This window comes from Coregonus clupeaformis, chromosome 12 (genome assembly GCF_020615455.1).
Source record: "Coregonus clupeaformis isolate EN_2021a chromosome 12, ASM2061545v1, whole genome shotgun sequence".
NCBI classification, from domain to species: Eukaryota; Metazoa; Chordata; class Actinopteri; order Salmoniformes; family Salmonidae; genus Coregonus; species Coregonus clupeaformis.
In genome coordinates, this window is record NC_059203.1 from 37,495,935 (window position 1) to 37,512,036 (window position 16,102).

General features: G+C 46.7%; 1 protein-coding gene across 1 annotated transcript in view; it reads left to right on the top strand.

The window, feature by feature from the left end:
* The window catches only part of LOC121578768 (collagen alpha-1(VII) chain-like), a 109,193-nt gene that overhangs the window by 85,072 nt on the left and 8,019 nt on the right, over positions 1 to 16,102 (top strand). The window contains exons 2-5 of the mRNA XM_041893153.1: positions 12,519 to 12,591; positions 15,000 to 15,180; positions 15,371 to 15,527; positions 15,676 to 15,769. Of these exons, the coding sequence (XP_041749087.1) occupies positions 12,519 to 12,591; positions 15,000 to 15,180; positions 15,371 to 15,527; positions 15,676 to 15,769 (505 nt within the window). The remainder of the gene's footprint in view (positions 1 to 12,518; positions 12,592 to 14,999; positions 15,181 to 15,370; positions 15,528 to 15,675; positions 15,770 to 16,102) is intronic.

Genomic DNA, 16,102 nt, shown 5'->3' on the forward strand with positions numbered 1-16,102 from the left:
TTCAGCCTCACTCGTGGATCTATTAAATAAACACTCACCTTTGTTTCAATTTACCTTGTCCTGGTCTGCTTCTGGGTTCTGGCTTAGTAAACCGTGACAGAACGATCCGGCCAGTAATGAACCCAGCGGACCTGGACTCTGTTCGCCATGCCATTACCCATCAGGAGAAGATGTTGGGCCATCATAGCACGGAGCTACAGGAGATCGCGTTGGCAGTTCGGAACCTTTCTACCGGTCTGACGGAGGTCCAGAACCAGCGCAAGTTTCCGGTGGAGGATCCACTACCGGTTTCACCCATCTCGCCTGCCGCTTCTGGAGCTGTGTCCTTCCGTGAGCCCAAGGTTCCGACGCCGGATAAATATGAGGGGGAGCTGGGAAGATGCCGTTCTTTCCTTATGCAGTGTGGGTTAGTGTTCGATCTACAGCCCTACTCTTATGCCACAGACAAGGCTAGGATAGCCTTTGTGATTGAGTTGCTGCGTGGTCGAGCGCTGGAGTGGGCTTCAGCCGTTTGGGAACGACAAGACCCCTGCATGGCTTCATACCAGGGGTTCACGGCCGAGATGAGGAAGCTCTTCGACCATTCCGTCCGAGGGAGGGACGCAGCTAGGCGCCTGTTTTCGCTTCACCAAGGAACTCGCAGCGTGGCCGACTTCGTGATCGAGTTCAAGACGTTGGCTGTGGAGAGTGGGTGGAATGAGGAGTCTCTGCAAGCGGCCTTTTACCAGGGTCTGTCGGAGCAGCTCAAGGATGAGTTGATCTCCTATCCGGAGCCTAGTGACCTGGACAGCTTGGTAGCCTTGTCTATTCGGGTGGATAATCGAGTCCGAGAGCGAAGGAGGGGAGAAGCAATGGGTTCCGTCCAATCGATCAGCTTCTCAGGTTCCAGTCGGGTCGGGATTGGACCAGAATACGTCGATCATCGTCCACCACACAGGATTAGTGGAGAGGTCCTGTCTCCCGATTCTGAACCAATGCAAGTAGGGCGGCACGGGTTAACCAAGGAGGAACGCCAACTCAGACGTAGGACTAACTGTTGCCTCTACTGTGGTGGTTCGGGACATTACCTCGCCACCTGTTCCCGGCGGTCGTCAAACTGCGCGGCTCGCTAAAGTTGGGAGGACTTTTAGCGAGCCAGTTTCGACCTCTCAATACCTCTGTCAGACCCGTTTCCCGGCTACCCTTATGAACAGGAATCAGAGCTTAGCGATTAACGCTTTTATCGATTCAGGTGCCGATGGAAGCTTTCTTGATGCCGAGTTGGTGGAACAGCTGGGGCTTTCCAAGGAGCAATTGCCGGAAGCCATTGAAGCGACCACTCTGAACGGCAGTAGTCTGGCACGTATCACGATGAGGACTGAACCGGTTAAGATGCTGTTGTCGGGGAATCATTCGGAGATGATTTCATTCTTCATTCTGCCGTCTTCCCATGTTCCTCTGGTCCTTGGATACCCCTGGCTGAAGGAACACAATCCCACGTTCGATTGGGTGACGGGCAAGGTAACGAGTTGGAGCCTTGATTGTCATGCTAACTGTCTCAAGACTGCCTGTCCCCATTCGGTTCCCAGTCAGGTGATTGAGGCTAAACCCCCAGATTTGTCCCTGGTTCCCGAGACATATCACGATTTGGGGGAAGTGTTCAGTAAGCAGAAGGCTCTGTCACTCCCTCCCCACCGACCATATGATTGTGCCATCAACCTGTTCCCTGGAGCTGTCTACCCCAAGGGAAGGTTATACAGTATCTCCCGACCTGAACGTGAGGCTTTGGAGACCTACATCAAGGAGTCCCTAGCTGCTGGTCTCGTTCGTCCCTCGTCATCACCCCCTGGGGCAGGATTCTTCTTTGTGGGTAAGAAGGATGGCTCTCTTCGACCGTGTATTGATTATCGGGGGTTGAATGACATCACGGTCAAGAACAAGTATCCCCCTGCCCTTGATGAGTTCTGCCTTCGACTCCTTACAGGGTGCTACGGTGTTCACCAAGCTAGACCTACGCAATGCGTATCACATGGTCCGGATCAGAGAGGGGGACGAGTGGTTGACGGGTTTCAATACACCGATGGGTCACTTCGAGTATCAGGTGATGCCGTTTGGACTGACCAATGCTCCAGCGGTATTCCAGAGTATGGTGAACGACGTCCCTGAGAGATATGATCGGTCTCTTTGTGTTTGTTTACCTGGATGACATTCTGATCTTCTCGAAGGAACCTTCCGACCACGTCCAGCATGTCCGGCAGGTTCTGCAGCGATTGTTGGAGAATCGCCTGTTCGTGAAGGCCGAGAAGTGCGAGTTTCACGCCCACACGACATCCTTTCTCGGGTACATCATCTCCAGGGGAGAGATTAGGATGGACCAGGAGAAGGTTAGAGCGGTTCTGGAATGGGCCCAGCCCGGTACGAGATTGCAGCTCCAGAGATTTTTGGGGTTTGCGAATTTCTACCGCAGATTCATCCGGGATTACAGCCGTGTGGCCGCTCCGTTAACTGCCTTGACTTCCAGTATCAGGACCTTCAAGTGGAATCCGGAGGCGGATCGAGCGTTTCTGGATTTGAAGAGGCGATTCACCAACGCACCGATTCTCTCTCAGCCGGACACGGCCCGTCAGTTAAGTCGTTGAAGTGGACGCGTCTGATGTGGGAGTTGGCGCCATCCTGTCGCAGCGATGCTCCACGGACAGTAAACTCCATCCCTGCGCCTACTACTCGTCGCCGCTTTCGCCTGCGGAGAGGAATTACGATGTGGGTAACCGGGAGCTTCTCGCGGTGAAACTTGCCTTGGAGGAGTGGCGCCACTGGTTGGAGGGGGCGGAGCAACCGTTTATTGTCTGGACTGACCACAAGAATCTTGCTTACGTGCAATCGGCTAGACGTCTCAACTCCCGTCAGGCCAGGTGGGCGTTGTTTTTCGGACGATTCAATTTTTCCCTGACGTTCCGACCTGGATCTAAGAACGGCAAGGCGGACGCCTTGTCCCGGATGTTCTCCAAGACGGAGGAGAGTGGGTCCAAGACCGAGACAATTCTCCCCCGGAACTGCGTCGTGGGAGCTGTTAGGTGGAAGATTGAGGAGGAGGTGATGGCGGCCCTTCGGACGCAGCCCGGTCCCGTAACGGTCCACCCGGTCGGTTGTTTGTGCCTGAGTCGGTTCGTCCTGCTGTCCTCAAATGGTCCCACGCCAGCAAGATGGCTTGTCACCCTGGCGTGGCTCGGGACGATGGCGTTTCTTCGCAGACGTTTTTGGTGGCCTGCCATGGCCGAGGATACTCGGGGTTATGTTGCTGCCTGTCCAGTGTGTGCGCAGAATAAGAGTACCAATCGGTCCAGCTCTGGACTACTTCACCCCCTTCCTATTCCCCGGCGACCATGGTCGCATCTGGCCCTGGACTTTGTCACTGGGTTGCCCGTTTCTGAGGGAAACACGGTCGTTCTGACTATCGTGGACAGATTCAGCAAGCTCGCCCACTTTGTGCCTATTGCCAAGCTTCCCTCTGCCTCGGAGACGTCCGAGATCCTGGTTAGGAGGTTTTCAGGGTCCACGGTTTGCCCAGTGATATCGTTTCCGACCGTGGCCCTCAGTTTACCTCTGCTGTCTGGAAGTCCTTCTGTTTGGCCATTGGAGCTACAGTCAGCCTCACATCTGGTTTTCACCCCCAATCTAATGGTCAGGCGGAGAGAGCCAACCAGAAGATGGAATCCACGCTACGCTGCCTTGTCTCCTCCAACCCCACCTCCTGGGTCTCTCAGTTGCCTTGGGTTGAGTATGCCCACAATACTCTCCCTACATCTGCCACTGGGATGTCTCCCTTCCAGTGCCTGTATGGCTACCAACCTCCCTTGTTCCCTTCTCAGGAGAAGGAGCTCTCAGTGCCCTCTGTTCAGGCCCATATTCGTCGTTGCCACCGGACCTGGCATCGGGCCAGAAAGGCACTCCTTAGAGTTTCGGACCGGTATCAGCTCCAGGCGACTCGTCGCCGGATCCCCGCTCCCACCTATACCATCGGAGATAGGGTCTGGTTGGCCACACGGGATCTTCCTTTACGGACTGAGTCTAGGAAGTTGTTACCGAAGTTCATTGGTCCGTTTGTGGTGGAGAAGGTGATCAATCCGGTGGCAGTTCGACTCAAACTACCGAGGACGCTCAGAGTCCATCCCACCTTTCATGTCTCCTGCCTCAAGCCTGTTCTCCTCAGTCCTCTGTTGCCTCCTCCGCCTCCTCCTCCTCCTCCTCGGATGATCGGAGGTGGTCCTGCCTACACGGTGCGACGCATCATGGATTCCAGACGGCGTGGGCCGGGGTTTCCAGTATCTCGTGGACTGGGAGGGGTATGGTCCTGAGGAGAGGAGTTGGATTCCGCGGCGACAGATCCTAGATGCTGACCTCATTCGTGACTTCTACCGCCTCCATCCTGGCGCTCCGGGAGTCCGCCCGGTGGCGTTCGTCGGAGGGGGGTACTGTAACGATCCCTGCAGTCTGAGTCGGTTTCTGTCTGGGTATTAGTTTTTCTGCTCGGGATCTCCAGTTTCCCGAGGGGTTCTGGAACGCTCCCTGCCTGGTTGCCGGGCAACGTTGCTAGGCGGGAGCTCTCTTGATTTCCGCACCTGCATCCCATCAGCAATCTGCACACCTGGTCCTGATCATCACCCTTCTTAGGCTCTGTCCTAACATCCATTCCCTGCCGGATCGTTAGCCATGAACAGTATGTTTGTCCGTGTATCAGCCTTGGAACTTCTAGCGTTAGTTTTGTTGTTTTGCACCTTTTTGACTTGCTGTATACTTACCTCCGTTTTGTTCTATCTGCAGTCACTCACCCGGAACCTTCACCCAACCTCTGCCTGATGGTCGGCGGCTGCCGAGCCATTACTGGACCTACCACTGCACCCTCAACAACCCATCCACGCCACCCGCTCTGTTCCCTGGATTATTCAGCCTCACTCGTGGATCTATTAAATAAACACTCACCTTTGTTTCAATTTACCTTGTCCTGGTCTGCTTCTGGGTTCTGGCTTAGTAAACCGTGACACCGCATTTAACCATGGCAAGGTGACTGGGAATATGGTTGAATACAAACAGTGTAGTTGGGCGGCAGGTAGCTTAGTGGGTAAGAGCGTTGTGCCAGTAACCGAAAGGTCGCTGGTTCTAATCCCCGAGCCGACTAGGTGAAAAATCTGTCGATGTGCCCTTAAGCAAGGCACTTAACCCTAATTGCTGATGTAAGTCGCTCTGGATAAGAGCGTCTGCTAAATGACTAAAATGTAAAATGTAAATGTAGTTATTCCCTCCATAAGGCAATCAAGGAGGCAAAACGTCAGCACAGAGACAAAGTGGAGTCGCAATTCAATGGCTCAGACACAAGACGTATGTCGCAGGGCCTACAGACACCGACGTCTTGCATCCGGACAAGCTAAACACCTTCTTCGCCCTCTTTGAGGATAACACTGTGCCACCGACGCGGCCCGCTCCCAAGGACTGTGGGCTCTCGTTCTCCATGGCCAACGTGAGTAAGACATTTAAGCGTGTTAACCCTCACAAGGCTGCCGGCCCAGACGGCATCCCTAGCCGCGTCCTCAGAGCATGCGCAGACCAGCTGGCTGGAGTATTTACGGACATATTCATTTTCTCCCTATCCCAGTCTGCTGTCCCTACTTGCTTCAAGATGTCCACCATCGTTCCTGTACCCAAGAAAGCAAAGGTAACTGAACTAAATGACTATCGCCCAGTAGCACACTTCTGTCATCATTTTATTTTTATTTTTTATTTAACCTTTATTTAACCAGGTAAGCCAGTTGAGAACAAGTTCTCATCATCATGAAGTGCTTTGAGAAGCTAGTTAAGAATCATATCACCTCTACCTTACCTGACACCCTAGACCCACTTCAATGTGCATACCGCCCCAATAGATCTACAGACTATTTAATTGCCATCACACTGCACACTGCCGTATCCCATCTGGACAAGAGGAATACCTATGTAAGAAGGCTGTTCATTGACTATAGCTCAGCCTTCAACACCATAGTACCCTCCAAGCTCATCATTAAGCTCGGGGCCCTGAGTCTGAACACCGCCCAGTGCAACTGGGTCTTGACTTCCTGACAGGCCGCTCCCAGGTGGTGAAGGTAGGAAACAACACCTCCACTTTGCTGATCCTCAACACAGGGGCCCTACAAGGGTGTGTGCTCAGCCTCCTCCAATATTCCCTGTTCACCCATGACTGCGTGGCCACACACACCTCCAATTCAGTCATCAAGTTTGCAGACAACACAACAGTAGTAGGTCTGATTACCAACAATGACGAGACAGCCTACAGGGAAGAGGTCAGAGACCTGGGCGTGTGGTGCCAGGAAAATAACTTCTCCCTCAACGTGATCAAGACAAAGTAGATGATTGTGGACTATAGGAAAAAGAAGACGACCGAGCACGCCCCCATTCTCATCAACGGGGCTGTAGTGGAGCAGGTTGAGAGCTTCAAGTTCCTTGGTGTCCACATCACCAACAAACTGACATGGTTCAAGCACACCAAGACAGTTGTGAAGAGGGCACGACAAAACCTATTCCCCCTAAGGAGACTGAAAAAATTTGGCATGGGTCCTCAGATCCTCAAAAGGTTCTACAGCTGCACCATCGAGAGCATCCTGACTGGTTGCATCACTGCCTGGAATGACAACTGCTCGGCCTCCGACCACAAGGCGCTACAGAGGGTAGTGGGTACAGCCCAGTACATCACTGGGGCCAAGCTTCCTGCCATCCAGGACCTCTATACCTGGCGGTGTCAGAGGAAGGCCCTAAAAATTATCAAAGACTCCAGCCACCCTAGTCATAGACTGTTCTCTCTGCTACCACACGGCAAGCTGTACCGGAACGCCAAGTCTAGGTCCAAGAGGCTTCTAAACAGCTTCTACCCCCAACATCTAATCAAATGGCTACCCAGACAATTTGCATTGCCCCACCCCCTCTCATTTACACTGCTGCTACTCTCTGTTTATTATCTATGCATAGTCACTTTAATAACTCTACCTACATGCAGGGACGGCCTGTTCAATAGGGCGATATGGGCGACGCACTGCCAAACGGGAAAAGGAAGGGATTTTTTTTCTAATCAATTATATCACGGCAACAGTAGTTATCAGTGTTGTAATCTATACGTCTGATCTGCCACAGTGCCACACTGCCACTAAATGTCGAATCAGGCTAAAGTCGTGCTTCAAATGGCTCCACCCCCTTTTGGGGCGATTTCAGTCAGATTGAAAATCGCCCAGAACTTCTGTCATAGACTCCCATGTAAAATCTATTTTTTTCAAATTTCAGAGCCTTCAATACAATCTCAATGGGTGTCTGTGGGCTTGCACTTACGCGCTTTCGTCACATGAACGTAACTAAGAAAAGAGAGGGTAGCAGCGTCAATCAATTCACTACTACTATCAACATGGCTAGGCTTCAGTGCAACTCGGTTGTGTCTTTCAAAGAATTTCCTTTTTGTCGGCGAACAAATGAAGATAAATTGGCAACGAAACAATTAGGACCTCCCAGACCAAATTTAATAATTCAACAGGTTTCTACTAAAGGGGGAAGTCCTACACCCGAGGATTTTCCAAAAATTGGTATGAACGAAAAACCTGGCTAGCAGGCTGCGATGTAAGCTAATGCAGTTTTCTGCTACCCCTGCTTACTCATTCACCATGAAGGCGGCACGGCAGACAGCACCGCTTGGACAGCGACTGGTGTAACCGACATGCACCATCTTTCAGAAAAGATTAAGAAACATGAGCTGTCAAAGACCCACATGGATAGCTGTTTGAGAATTTCTGCTTTGGGGAGAGTGAATATTGCCACTCAACTGGATGAGGGATACAGGCTAGCTGTCCGCCGCCACAACGATGAGGTTAGCAAGAACCGCCATATCCTCAGCCGGCTAATCCAGTGTGTGAAGTTTTGCGGCGTGTTTGAGTTAGCTTTTGCGAGGCAAAGATGAAACTGAGGGCTCCACCAACCCTGGTATTTTTCTTGGACTTGTCAACTTTGTGGCACAATTAGATGAGGTGTTTGATGACCATCTTAAAAATGCTAAAGTTTTCAAGGGCACATCAAAGACCATTCAAAACGAGCTACTGGAGTGTATGCTAGCGGTCACGAGGGAACATATTGTGGAGGAGGTGAAGTCTGCGAACTTCGTAGCTATCCAAGCTGACGAGACCACGGACGTTTCTACACAGACACAGTTGGTGCTTGTGCTGAGGTACATAGATAGCAAGCACAAAGTGCAGGGAGCGATTTTTGAGTTCCTTCCCATCTCGGAATCAACCTCAGTCTCAATCGCCAGTGTACTTTTGGAGAGACTGAACGGTCTTTTTTGCCGATGACAGAAAGTCAAACTCATTGCGCAAGCTTACGATGGAGCCAGTGTGATGAGGGAGAGAAGGCTGGTGTGCAGAAAAAGGTGCGTGAGCATTTCAAGAATGCCCATTACGTGCATTGCTATGCGCATCAGCTGAATTTGATCATGCAGCAAGCTACTTTCGCATCAAAAAAGTGAACATTTTCTTTTCCGATCTGAGCGGGATTACAACTTTTTTTCCCGGTCACCCAAACGCACCAGCATTCTTGACCAGACTGTTGCACGAAGACTGCCCAGACCTTCATCCACACGGTGGAACTTCAACAGCAGAGTCGTGAACACTGTCTACGAGAATCGAGACGACCTAATAGAATGTTTTGAAGCCATCCGGACGGGTTCATTGGGTTCATTTGACCAGGGCACAGTGAGAGAGGCATCTGGCTACGTGAGGATGCTGCATGATGAAGATTTTATTTTTTTCCTGCGGCTTTTTCACAAAATCATGCCCCACGTCGACATTCTGTACCAGAAGCTACAGAAGAAGGACATCGATGCTGTCTTTATCAAAAGTGCCCTCGACAGCTTCACAAGCAGTGTGCAGGCCATAAGGTAAGATTAAACAATATCATTCGATCTTTCTCAAAGCAGAGCTTTATTTGAAAATGTATGCATGAAAGGAGACTGCATTTGTGTTTGAAATTACATTATTCTCATTATATATGGCCAGTGGTGTAATCTATTTTATTTTATATACTATGTGTACTGTGCAGTGGTGCTCATAAGTGTATGAACACATTCTAAAGTTGACTAAAAGAGGAATAAAAAAATAAAAAAATAATCTTTTGGAAATTTATCTTAATGACTTAATTAAAAAAGTTGGAAAATCCAACCTTTATGGACACCAATTTTCTTTTCTTTTTTATTCCTCTTTTTAGTCAACTTTAGCATGGGATCATAAGCTTATGAGCACCACTGTATACTGTGCTGAACATCCAGGCTATGTGAGACACAAAGGCTAACTTAAACACTAAAGACTTTATGCATCCCTGCCCATTTTAAGTGGAACTGAAGTATTTGTACTATACATCATGGATACATTGCATATACCTGTGCATCACATAGACAACAATACTGTACAAAGCCAACAAACACATTGGTCTGTTTGCCTTCAGGGACTCCTCTCAACAGCAGCTGCAAGAAGCAACAGGAGCCAAAAGACCCAGAACAGCTTTGAGAGAAGAGGAGAAGCAGAGGCTGTCTGAAGAGGTCTGCAACACCATCCTGGATCACATCAAAGAAAGGTTCTCTTTCTCTGGCCACCTTGTGAGTGCTACCTTACTGCAAGCAGACATGTTTGAAAGGTACTGCCATTCATTTCCTGATGAGGCTCTGAATGCCACTGTGAATGCATACCCCATGCTGAGCAAGGCAAAGCTCAAGACAGAACTATCTCTGATCTATGAGAATCCTGAATTCAAGGGAGGCTGTGGTGCACTGGCACTGTACCAGGTTCTCATGAGCTACAACCTCCAGGAGACGTTCTCTGAGACTGTGACTCTGTTGAACATCCTCATAACTACTCCCATGACAACAGCTGAAGCTGAGAGATGTTTCTCAACTTTGACACGAGTTAAGACATTCCTGCGAAATTCAATGGGCCAGGAACGTCTGAATGCACTGGCCATGCTTTCCATGGAGAGGGAACTAGTCCTCAGCATGCCTGATTTCAATGAGAAAGTCATTGAACGCTTTGCTGTATTGAAACAGAGAAGAGAACAGTTTCAGTACAAGTAATGTAGCCTCTCTCTCTCTTTGTCCCTCCCTCCCTGTCTCTTTAACACACACACGCCCAAATCAGTTCACAGTTGATGTTGTTTAAAATAGTTATTTTTCATTTAAAAAAAGTAAAACAAAAAAAATATCTGTTCATGTTCATTTTTACAAATCTATACAATTGGCCAGAATATGGTTGTTCATATTTACAAATCTATACAATTGGCCAGAATATGGTTGTTCATTTTTACAAAGCCATACAGATAGCTGTGTTTACCTTTTCTAGAAATTACTTTCAAATTCTGTTTTCAAGCAAAATGTCTATCACTGTTCATTTTCACAAATCTATACAAGAGGGCAGAATATGGAAGTCTATAAAAATGTCTTATTACCAATAACTTGCATCAATGTTTTCAGTAGCCTCTATCAAAAGCTCCTGCTTGCTTGTTGTAGAATTATGCTCAGGTGCACATATTTCCAATTCAACCATGAGGCAAAAAATGTGGTAAAAGCTCTTGTTGATCCTGCAATCTGAACAAATACCAAGATGCTGTATTTTCAGCTGATATTTCATTTGTTTATGGAAATGCATATTGTTTATGCAGTGTTGAGGAATGTGAAAGAACACCCTTGATTATTTCTACTGTGATAACTTATTTTGATTTTGTAAGCCAACACTTTTGAGATCAGTCAATAAATGCTTCTGGTATTGACTTATATGCTGCCCCTGTCTTCATGTTGTTGCTGGACATATCTTTTTAAAAATGTGTGTAGGTCACCTAAATCATCAGAAAAATTGCCCCCCCTGAGAATTTTTTCAGGAGCCGCCACTGCCTACATGTACATATTTTTTAAAAAATGTTAAAAAATAATTTAGTCATTTAGCAGACGCTCTTATCCAGAGCGACTTACAGTTAGTGAGTGCATACATTTTTATTTTTTTTCATACTGGCCCCCGTGGGAATCGAACCCAAACCCTGGCATTGCAAGCGCCATGCTCTACCAACTGAGCTACATGGGACATATTACCTCAATTACCTCGGCTAACCGTTGCACCCGCACATTAACTCGGTACTGGTACCGCCAGTATATAGCCTCGCTATTGTTATTTTACTGCTGCTCTTTAATTATTATTATTATTTATTTGTTTAGGTATTCTTTCTTAAGACTGCATTGTTGGTTAAGGGCTTGTAAGTAAGCATTTCACTGTAAGGTCTACACCTGTTGTATTTGGCGCATGTGACAAATACAATTTGATTTGAAAGCCACAGGTCATAGCTGGGGGGGGGGGGGGAACACTACTACATTAATAAAATATTGCCCTCTTGATAGATTGATGACTAAAACCATAGTGAAACAGTGCAAAACGGCTGTCATCTCAACAGTTTTAAATGTCAATGAGAAAACAGAAAAGTGTCATAATGTATTTTTTTCACAAACATCGTTTCTGAATTTCAAAGTAATCCAATAAGTAATCATCTAGTTTTTCAAAAGTATCTGTAATCTGATTACAATATTTTTGCTGGTAACATAACTGATTACAGTTACAGTTTTTTTGTAATCAGATTACATGTGACTTATTACGTGTAATCAGTTACTCCCCAACCCTGTGTGTGTGTTCGTGTGTGCCTGCGTGTGTGTGTGTGTGTGTGTGCATGTGTGTGTGTGTGTGTGTAGACTACACAAAGTAATTCAGTGTCAGCTTCAATAGGTTTCCAGTCTAATGTATTTAGGAGTGTGTTAAGTGGGATTCCCATCATGACCTCTTTCATGTGGCAGGACTCTGTCAGAAGAGCTTGACATTCAGTCTGCTCTATGGGTTGGGTTAGTTCAGTAGTGTGACACGCTATGCTACTGTAAACACTTACAGATGCTGGATGGTGATTCACTATAGAGACCAATACATATATACTCTGCCCTCTCTTCCTCTGTTACTCTGTACTGCCTATATATAAATGGAGAGAAGGAAGAGAAGGCCATTAGGAATATTGGGCCATCTTGCTTCAGAGCAATGATGTTAACAAGATTAGTTGAGTCACCTTTCCTCACTGAGCATGTTATTTAGTTACATTTACATTTACGTCATTTAGCAGACACTCTTATCCAGAGCGACTTACAAATAGATAGCCCCATTGATCTGTGACATGATGAGGTCCTTGTAGTGAAGTGAGGGGAAACAAGGCAGGCTGAAGAGTAATGTGTCTCTCCACACTCTGTGACCCTCAGAGGCCTCACTGACTAAAGGACCTTTGTGTTTGTCTTAATGAGGACACACTGTGGGCCAGCTCAGAGTCAGACCACACTCAGTGTGTGTATATGTGTGTATTTCGCAACTCAGTGTGTGTGTGTGTGTGTACAGTGTACATTTGTATATGAATATGTATATAGTGTAACATTTGTGTGTGTCTGTGTGTAGGTTGTGAAGATGTGGAGCTGGGTTTTCCCTGTGGCTGTCCTGCTGTCCTCAGTGCACCAGGCTGAAGCACAAGGTAAACAATGAACCCTCTGCATACAGTAGAACAGCTACATTGCCTTCAGAAAGTTTTCACGCCCTTTGACTTTTTCCACATTTTGTTGTGTTACAGCTTAAATTTAGATTTTGTGTCACTGGTCTACATACAATACCCCATAATGTCAAAGTGGAATTATGTTTTCAAAAATGTTTATAAATTAATAAAAAATGAAAAGCTGAAATTAGTCAATAAATATTCAACCTCTTTGTTATGGCAAGCCTAAATAAGGTCAGGAGTAAAAATGTGCTTAACAAGTCACATAATAAGTTGCATGGACTCACTCTGTGTACAATAATAGTGTTTAGAATTATTTATGAATGACTACCTCATTTCTGTACCCCACACATACAATTATCTGTAAGGTCCCTCAGTCGAGCAGTGAATTTTAAACACATATTCAACCACAAAGATCAGGGAGGTTTTCCAATGCCTCACAAAGAAGGGCACCTATTGGTAGATGGGTAAAAATAAAAAAGCAGACATTGAATAACCCTTTGAGCATGGTGAAGTTATTAATTACACTTTGGATGGTGTATCAATACACCCAGTCACTACAAAGAGACAGGCGTCATTCGTAACTCAGTTGCCAAAAAGAAGGAAGCCTGTACAGAATACAAATACTCCAAAACATGCATCCTGTTTGCAATAAGGCACTAAAGTAAAACTGCAAAAAATGTGGCAAAGAAATTAACTTTATGTCCTAAATACAAATCCAACACAACACATCACTGAGTACCACTCTTCATATTTTCAAGCATGGTGGTGGCTGCATCATGTTATGGGTATGCTTGTCATCGGCAAGGACTAGGGAATCTTTTAGGATAAAAATAAACAGAATCCTAGAGGAAAACCTGGTTCAGTCTGCTTTCCAACAGACACTGGGAGACAAATTCACCTTTCAGCCAAATATACACTGGAGTTGCTTACCAAAACAACATTGAATGTTCCTGAGTGGCCTAGTTACAGTTTTGACTTAAATAGGCTTGAACATCTATGGCAAGACTTGAACATGGCTGTCTAGCAATGATCAACAACCAACTTGACAGAGCTTGAAAAAAATTTAAAATAAGGATTTGCAAATATTGTACTATTCAGTTGTGCAAAGCTCTTAGAGACTTACCCAGAAAGACTCACAGCTGTAATTGCTGCCAAATGTGATTCTAACATGTATTGACTCAGGGGTGTGAATACTTTTTTAAAGAAGATATGTCTGTCTTTCATTTTCAATACATTGGCAAACATTTCTAACATGTTTTCACTTTTCCATTATGGGGTGTTGTGTGTAGATGGGTGATGTTTTTATTTATTTAATCAATTTTGAATTCAGGCTGTAACACAACAAAATGTGAATAAGTCAAGGGGTATGAATACTTTCTGAACACACTGTATCTATTCTAAGCCACATTATACACTTGTTTATTAGGTACACCACCCCATTCACAAAAATTGTTCGCTCCTACAGACAGTGAGCCACGTGGCCGTGGCCTGCTATATAAAGCAGGGATCAAGGCATTCGGTTACTGTTCGATTGAACATTAGAATGGGAAAAACAAGTGACCTAAGTGACTTTGAGCTTGGTATGATCGTCGGTGCCAGACGCACCGGTTCCAGTATCTCAGAAACGTCTGGCCTCCTGGGCTTTTCATGCACGACAGTGTCTAGGGTTTACTGAGAATGGTGTGACAAACAAAAAACATCCAGTTAGCGGCAGTCCTGTGGGCGAAAACAGCTCATTAATGAGAGGTCGAAGGAGAATGTCAAGAATCGTGCAAGCTAACAAGCGGGCCACAAACAGGCAAATAACGGTGCAGTACAACAGTGGTGTGCAGAACTGCATCTCAGAACGCACAACTCGTCGGTCCTTGTCACGGATGGGCAATTGCAGCAGACGACTACACCGGGTCCACTTCTGTCAGCTAAAAACAAGAAGCGGCTCCAGTGGACCCGCGCTCACCAACACTGGACAATTGAGGAGTGGAAAAACATTGCCTTGTCTGACAAATCCCGGTTCCTGTTGGGCCATACTGATGGCAGTGTCAGGATTTGTCGTAAGCAGCATGAGTCCATGGCCCTATCCTGCCTGGTGTCAATGGTACAGGCTGGTGGCAGTGGTGTAATGGTGTGGGGAATGTTTTCCTGGCACACGTTAGTTCCCTTGGTACCAATTGAGCAACGTTTCCATGCCCTGAAGAATTCAGGCTGTTCTGGAGACAAAGGGAGGTCTGACCCGGTACTAGATAGGTGTACCGAATAAATTGGCCACTGAGTGTATGTCTGCACTAACTCTCTCTACTTGCTTCATCATGGTAGCCTGCCCTACTGTAGCCCACATTTCTAACCCTCAGAGCTAAGATAAAGAGACTCACTAATGTACCTCTCTTTAGGCAGGTGTAATAATGTTGGAGCAGCAGACATAGTGTTCCTGATAGATGGCTCATCAAGTATCGGCAGGGCCAACTTCCTGCAAGTCAAGGGCTTCATGGCTGGCATCGTCAAGCCCTTCGCCAGCTCTGTGGGCCAATCAGGGATCCGCTTCGGGGCCGTGCAGTACAGCGACACCTCTAGGTCAGACACTGAGAGTCTTGTCTGTAATGTTTGCTTCTACTAACAATTATCTGTTGGTACAATACATTAACATTAACACTTGACTCTTCTTTCTTGTCTGTTACCAATAGTTTTTTACCCCCTTAATAATGGTGAATGGTTTTCCCCAGGTGATGCAGTAGTTTATTGTTGTGTGTTTTGTCCCATTTAGGGTGGAGTTCACCTTCACCACCTACCTGAATGGCACTGAGCTGGTCAGCGCTGTGGAGAACCTCAACTACAAGGGGGGAAACACTCGCACCGGTGCCGGCCTCAAATTTGTCGCTGACAACTTTTTCAACCCCACCTCCATCCGGAACGTCTCAAAGGTCTGACAGAGGGATAGAATAGATTGAAAGAGACTATATTTTGTCCCGTGACAGACCATGACTTGACATATTCCTCTCTCTCTCTTTCTCTCTCTCTCTCTCTCTCTCTCTCTCTCTCTCTCTCTCTCTCTCTCTTTCTCTCATGTAGGTCTGTATACTGATCACAGATGGAAAGTCTCAAGACAATGTAAGGGACCCAGCTCAGAAGCTACGGAGTCTGGGAGTGGAGATGTTTGCAGTGGGTAGGTTTGTGAGATCAAATCAAATCAACGTTTATTTGTCATGTGCACAGAATAAATGCTTACTTGCAAGCACTCAAGTACAAATATCAAAAGTCAAAGTTGTAAAAATATGAAATGTGCTATGTAAATTATGACTGTTATTTACAAGTAGTGAAGTGAATAGTGACTTGGTTGAGCAGCTTAAATAAATAGTAATAAATAGTAACAGCAATGATGACCATAAGTGTGTGCGTGTGTGTGAGTTGTGAGTGTGTGTGTGTATGGGTTGGGTGTATTGAGAGTCAGTGCAAGTAGTCTCGTAAGGTGCAGGTGAATAGCAAGCAGGTCTGTGCA